Source organism: Aethina tumida, chromosome 6 (genome assembly GCF_024364675.1).
Source record: "Aethina tumida isolate Nest 87 chromosome 6, icAetTumi1.1, whole genome shotgun sequence".
In the NCBI taxonomy this organism is placed as follows: domain Eukaryota; kingdom Metazoa; phylum Arthropoda; class Insecta; order Coleoptera; family Nitidulidae; genus Aethina; species Aethina tumida.
Window position 1 is genome coordinate 12458585 of NC_065440.1, and position 7680 is coordinate 12466264.

The 7680-nt window shown below is 30.8% G+C and overlaps 1 protein-coding gene across 6 annotated transcripts in view; it reads left to right on the plus strand.

Annotated features, from left to right (window-relative positions):
- The window catches only part of LOC109608126 (fasciclin-3), a 406522-nt gene extending 400476 nt beyond the window's left edge, over positions 1 to 6046 (plus strand). For 3 of the 6 annotated variants that reach the window (XM_049969175.1, XM_049969178.1, XM_049969177.1), the window contains exons 8-9: positions 5263 to 5290; positions 5345 to 6046. In XM_049969175.1, coding sequence (XP_049825132.1) covers positions 5263 to 5290; positions 5345 to 5654 — 338 coding nt within the window. In that variant the 3' untranslated portion in view covers positions 5655 to 6046. Of the gene's footprint in view, positions 1 to 528; positions 2102 to 5262; positions 5291 to 5344 lie in introns of those variants that run through there. The other 3 variants (XM_049969176.1, XM_049969179.1, XM_049969181.1) reach the window with 3 other exon arrangements.
- The last annotated feature ends 1634 nt before the right edge of the window (positions 6047 to 7680 follow it).

Below are 7680 nucleotides of genomic sequence, written 5' to 3' on the forward strand. Positions count from 1 at the left end.
CAAGTTTCCCCTGTCTGGCCAGTGATTCCCCCTCCGGAGAAACAATGGCTGATTTAGTACTGGTCGCAAGAGCCCTCTAGTGCGTGATTTCTGTTCCTCTTTCTGTCTCCTCCTTACTTCAGTATGTTGGAACTTCGACTTTGAAAATTCTGGTATTTCTGTTGTATTATTCGTATTAAATGTACAAATAAGCCGTAAAAACTGACGCTTTCAAACTTCTTCTGTTGCCCAATAACTATTTCCGCCTCCTCCTTTATTTAGAGAGTTGGTACTTCAAAATTACATTGTTGATGTCGTATTTTAAACGTTTTTAATCCGTAAATTAGCCGCAAAATCTAACGCTTTGTAGCTTACCCTGGTTAGACGGGGATTCCCCCTCTGGAGAAACACTAGTAGATTTGATACCTGTAGTGCATGTGCTCTCTTGCCCTCCCCCTCCTCTAGTGTGATGGTACTTCGTCCTTCGACTCTTCGACAAGCCGTTTGTTAGCTGTTTTTTTTTTGAAAATCCCGTTGTTTCTGTTGTAGGCGGCGCCACAGTAATTGACTACACGACGGGCGAGGGCGCGAACCATCACTCGGACGCGAACGCCGGCGTAGACAATCCCCATCACCAAGTCTCGCAAGAGTACATCAACGGCAACGATCTGCCGATCAAAAAAGACGAAAAGATCGACACCGCCGTGTAAAAAGACACCTCGTTCCTCACCTCCCCTTAATCCGATTCGGTGTTCTGGATCTACGGTCGAGTTCTTTTCATCCATTTTTTTGTTTGTGTCTCACTCACCCACCCCGCGGCTTGTGCTTTAATTTGTTGCCTCGTCTTGTTTTTTCGATGTGCCCCAGTAAAGAATCTCAACAATTATTGCAGCAAAGCAAAAGCACCCTTAACGCCCGACAATCAAGGATGCCGATTTAAATTTTTAAAAAATGGATTAGAATAATTCAGCCGGCCAGTTTGTGTGACATGACTAGCATAAGTGATATTATTACTAAACATTTAAATATTAATGTGTGTTTTATAAAACAAAAATTATTTATTGTTACTGCGTCGAAAAAGGCACGAGTTTGTCAATAATAAAAGTTGTGCCTTTTTTCCCCAAATAACTGCATATTTTACGTGAAGTATTATGAACAACAAATCAACAAAATCACAATAAACAATTTGTTAATTTAAACTGCCGACATCAATTTAATCTATATTCGACTATAAATTTCATAACCGCAATTTGAGCATAAATCAAACCGACTAATTCGTTCATTTTTCGTATTTCACTTAAAATTGCCGCATTATTAAACAATGCGTTTTTGTTTTGGCCCCCCCAAAACGTGGGGTCAAAGCTGAAACCACCCTTTAAATTAATAACTAGTGTTTAGTACGCTCAGTTACTTAACACCAGAAATTAATAAAACACAGACTGGATTTAGATTTTAGAATTGTCTACGATATGTTGTCTAGGTACTAAGTGTATATAACTATATAACTTAAATGTTAAGTTGTGAAATTCTCTAAATGTCCTTCCAAACAAATAGGATCAATTTGTGCACGTTTTGATTTTAAAATCACACAAAACTATACCACACTCATTTTATTGTATAGTTGTAAGTCATTGTACTTTTGTTGGCTTAAGATTTTTACGTTCTGTTTTGTACATGCAGTCGTCAGGAGACAAAAGTAAAATGATTTTTAGTTTTAAACAAGGTCCAAAACTAACTGCCATAAATTTTTATCACCCCGCCCAGACCCCTCTCGGTTATGTAACATTCCGTGTGTTTTGCGACTCATTAATTTTTATGTATAAATGACAATAATATTTTATTTTTTTATTAATGTAATTTTAGTTTTTAAGTATTTATTTGCCCCGGTACTTTGCGAATGTTGTTTAGGAATTATTTCGGGGAAGTACCGAGTCAATTCCATTTGTCAATCCCCAGGAAAACAATTTAACTAAGTAGCCTAATTTGTATCTGGCTGTAATATTTCAAAGTTCTATGATATATATGATTGTAAAAAATTTTATATGTTACATATATGTACTTACAGTTTTAGAATAAGTTGAAGATAATTATCAATTGTTTTTTAAATAAATTAAATAAATTAGTTTGGAGTTTTATTCTCTACAATTGGATACATCACATACCAATAACAATTATATGTGTACAAGCTCGGTGATTCACCTAAAGGACTCGTTAGAGATTTATGGAGAACTGGATGTGACGGAAAAAATAGTTTACGTTTCTGGTTTATTTGAAACATATTTATGTTATATTTTAATACTTTTTATTAAACTGTATGTATTATTTGTGCCAATTACTTTTATTTTATATTTTTTTGAAATTCTACATTAATTGCAAATGAAATGGTATTCTATTCGATTCTTAATTTTATACAGAAGTGCTTAGGAAGTTTCAGACTGACTAAATTTTGTAGAGAATTACTTAGGAAGTTTCATAACTGTGTTAATTTTATACAGAACTGCTGAATAAGTTTCAGGTCTGTCTTAATTTTATACATAACTGCTTGAGAAGTTTCAGAACTGTCTTATTTTTGTACAGAAGAGCTTAAGAAGTTTCAGAACTGTCTTAATTTTGTACAGAACTACTTACGAAGTTTCAGGTCTGTCTTAATTTTGTACAGAATTGCTGCAGAAGTGTCAGATCTGTCTTAATTTTATTCAGAACTGCTTGGGAAGTTTCAGAACTGTCTAATTTCTATAATGAAGTGCTTAGGAAGTTTATTTTGGTACAGAAGACCTTAAGAAATTTCAGAACTGTCTTAATTTTATACAGAACTGCTTACGAAGTTTCAGGTCTGTCTTAATTTTGTACAGAATTGCTGAAGAAGTTTCAGATCTGTCTTAATTTTATTCAGGACTGCTTGGGAAGTTTCAGAACTGTCTTATTTCTATAATGAAGTGCTTAGGAAGTTTATTTTGGTACAGAAGAGCTTAAGAAGTTTCAGAACTGTCTTAATTTTGTACAGAACTGCTTACGAAGTTTCAGGTCTGTCTTAATTTTGTAGAGAATTGCTTAAGAAGTTTCAGAACTATCATAATTTTGTACTGAAATGATTAAGAAGTTTCAGATCAGTCTTAATTTTATTGAGAACTGCTTGGGAAGTTTCAAAACTGTCTTAATTTTGTACAGAACTGCTGAAAAAGTTTCAGATCTGTCTTAATTGGGAAGTTTCAGAATTGTTTTATTTTTGTACACAAGTGCTTAGGAAGTTTCAGATATATTTTAATTTTATTCAGAACTGTCTTATTTTTATACAGAAGTCCGTAGGAAGTTTCAGAACTGACCTAATTTTTTATAGAATGGCCAAGAAAGTCTAAGAATTGTTTTAAATTTATTCAGAACTATTTGAGTAATGATATAACCCTATTTGTAAAAATGTAAAAATAATGCTCTTTTTCTGTGCCATGGATGGTATACATTTTGTATCTGTCAAAAATTAATACATAAAATTAACATTAAGATTTTTAATATAAGTTTCTATATATTTTCTCACCACTATACATACAGTAAAATTTGAATATTTGTCCACAAGTATACTTTCATCTTATAAATATGGCGGCGTGCAGGTGTCACGTGACCGTACCCAATGGGAGAATGGCGGAATTAACGCTCTGAGTAAGTTCTTTATTTAGACTTCTAACTATGCGATTTTTTTCTAAAATTGTTTGTAAAACGTTCTTTGTGTTATAATTGATGTTTTCAAGTTATAATATTCGCGCGAATTCGCTCAATAAGTTTAAAAATTGCGGTTAAAAAGTGCATTGAAGATGATCAACAACGTCAAGGTCGTCCGAAACTTATATCAATAAATAAAATAATGAATTAATTAATAATTTGTTCGCACAACATGTTTGAAATTAGCCCAGTGAACCAGCCATTAGAAAGAAGCTTCATGCAATGAATTTCATAAAAAAATTATACAAATGGATTCCACTTGAATTAAGTGATGGAAATAAAATTGGGCCAATTCCCTCCTTGCACGCAACGTAAATGAGCCTTTTATTGATTGTATTATTACATGCGACGAAAAATGGGTTGATTACGACAGTCCACGCCAGTTTTGACATTGGGTAAACTTGGAGGAACATTACTTAAAGTAAGTCTTAACCCAAGAAAGATTGTGATGGAATTTTACATGTTGGGTACTTACCAAGAAGCCAAACGGTTAGTGTAATTGTAAACTTTTAGCAAAATGACCAAATTCAAGGAAAACTTATTTCAAGGCAGCTTCTTTAGTCAATAGAAAGTCGGTCAGTTGTTTCAGGACAACACAAGACCATATGTCGTATTAGAGACTCAAAGGAAGCTCTAAAATGTTAAATCTACTTTGAAACTGGTCAATTTAATTTTATTCTTTAAAAAATTGACTACTTTATTTTTCAATGGACTAAATTATAGCTACTTTTTACTTTATGATCTTTCGTTGCTTTCTCTGTATTTAAAACGATTTTACTTAAATTAGTTCAAAGACTATGGAAGAAGATTAGTGGATGGGGGATCGTTTGACCCCAGACCTACAAGAAAAGTTCTTGTTTCTACCAAAAAGTTCAATTTTGACTTACTTAGGACCACAGAATAGTGGGAACAGTAGTTTACTGAGTCTAAATTTAATTTATTAAAACATGAAGGTTCTGCTCATGTTATACATCATACAGTGACAAAACTATACAAAAAGTTTGTTATACTCACAGTGTAATATGGTGGGGGTTCAATAATGTTATAAAGATGCTTCAGTTTTTCTGGCGTAGGCCTCCTTAGACACAAGACATCAATTTGCTTCCATATATTGAAAAAATGATTATCTCTCTAACACGGATCCAAAGCATCAATGTTTTGTCTTGGCCGTAGAAGACAAACAAAAAGGATATTATACAAAGTGTTAATGTTATATTAAGTAACACAGATTAATCATTAAAAGGTCTTATAAAAATTAAAGTTGCCATATTTAGGTGAAGCACAATTCAAAAAAATATATGTGACATATTTTAGGACAAGAATATGGTAGTTTTAATATTACTGTATGAAACAACAATAAAAATAAATACATAATAATAAAAACATAAATTACTTGTTCGTGGGGTACCTAATACTTTAGTAAAATAGAATAGAAGGTTTAGCAACAACCTAAATTTTAGGTTGATATACCTTTTAGTTCTCTATAAACTTCTAACAAATCAACTAAGTGAATCACAGTGTACACACAGAAGAAGAAACACTTAATAAAAGTATTTATACAAATTTTAGGAAAGAGAGAAAGACACATCGGAGAATCGTAAGCATAAACACTATAAAATCAAAATTTACGCATTAACCACCCTCCTTTCAGTAGCGATACGGAAAGCGCGGACGTGCAAAGAACCAAAGAGACGAAACGTCGCATCCCCCCGATAAAGCTGTCGTCCTTCCTGAAAAAGAACAAAGACAAGGTGGCCACCGAAGAGGCGCCCGAGACGCGACAGATCGAAACGGAAGCGCCGAAGGCGGAGGACGAGACCGCCAAGGAGGGTCTGGTGTACGCCGAACTCGACCTGGTGAGTCCGACGTCCAATCCGGTGGTGAAGGGCGACGAGGACAAGACCGAGTACGCCGAAATCGTTTACACGCCCACCACCGAAACGGACAAGAACAAGAGCTAATGACGGTCCGTGTTGATTTTTAATTCTCGGCTTATTTTATTGCAAATTTTCGAACATTCCGTCCAGAGTTTCGACATTAGTTTGTAGGTTTTTAAGTTGTGTAGTCAGTATTTTAGATTGTTGTTGAGGAAAATACTGTTTATTTTATTTAGTTTGAATTTTTGCTTACGAATGTGTTCTATTTGTTGATAAGCTTTATGTTTGTTTAAAGTTTAATGGCAATGCTTTGTACAAATTTAGTTATTACATGTAGTAAATAAATGTAGTTTAAATATAAATATTATATGTATGTGTCCAGCACTGAATGTGTACTTAATGTTTGTTAATGATTTTTTTAATATATAATATTATATTCTTTCCTCTCTAATTTTTAATAAACGTATCGAATTTTATTGTTAGTTTTATTTAAGTTGACGATATTATTGTCAATAATGGAGAGAAATCTTATAAATTTTCTCCTGAATTTCAATAATTATTTTTTCTAATTCCGTAACTTTTGTTCCTACAATATATACCTACAATTCAATGTAATAAACTTTTTCCATATTTATACAGTAACGTAGATTACCCCATTTCCTGTCCATACTTTTTTACGCCACTGAATATTTTTTCAAAACTATTTTTCATATATTTTATATAAAAATAAATACAATCTGAGTTTATTTTAAAATATCAAATATATTTATTTTATACATGGATATCACCGTCAAATTTAAACACAATAGTCACGAAAATATGAGAAAAAAACAATATTTAAAATTTACTTCTGGAGAAATTTGCGAAAAAAAGTTATTTAGATTTTCTTTGTTAATATACTGCTTAGAATATTGGCTACCTAATTTAGAAACACCTTGTATAAACTTTTAATACACAAAATATGTTACATAACTAGCGACATCTATTAACAGGAAGGTGAAGTAACCATGTTTAATGCAGATTATTTTCTGTTAAAACTCACAGCTTCTTATTACCTTACAATTATAATTGATAATATAATATTATTAATTATAAACAAAATACAATATTAAAAAATGATTAATACTGGAGACACATAAATATATAAATAATTATAAAAAATTTAAAATTAATCAACAGAGCCATCTTCTCCGTTAAAGCTGAGAAATATTTTAATACAGGTTTCCTCACAACACAAAATGTTTTGTTTTGGTAGCGAGTACTAGATGGCGCTTGCATGAACATCAGTAAATTTATCAAAACTGTTTTTGTAAATATTGTTTAAAAACCGATAATAATGATAGATAAAAAACGTTTGTAAAAAGGTAAATTCTCCAAAGACATTCGTAAGTAATAGCAATTGATTTAAGTCAATTTTTGGTTGTTTAATATTAATAAAATATATGAGAGAAAATGTTATATCAAAATTATGGAAATAGTTTTTAGTAAATATTGTTTAAAGACCTGTAATAATGATGATAAATAAAAGGTTCATAAAAAGGTAATTTGCCAAACCACATTATTAAGTAATATTCTTTATTTAATTTGAAATAAATGTGAAATAAAATATAACATATTTCAATAAATAATTATATGTATAATCAAAATTTCATTATTTATGTTTACAGGAGAAATTATACGTTTAATCTGGAATAATGTTAATAAGAATTTGGTCAACATAATTCGCATATATATATTACTTAATTCTCTAAATTGTTGTTTCTGTTAAAAATTTACTTTAAATATACATTTCTAATTGAAATTGTTAATATAATTTAAAAAATCATGTTAATTAAATTGTAAATCTTTAAATAATTGCTTACACATAATCAATAAATGTTAAAACTATAAGAAATGGTGTTATAATAACCCTTTTAGGCCATTTTAATATAAATAATTATAAATATCAATTTTTAACAGATAATATTCAGTTAGTATGTTTAAAATGTAATTATGAATTTAATGTCTATTAAACATTTATAAATGAAAATTTGAATAATTAAAATTAAGTGCAAGATAATTCTTTTAATATGCATTAATATCATAAATTTTATAAGATTATATAAAAGTG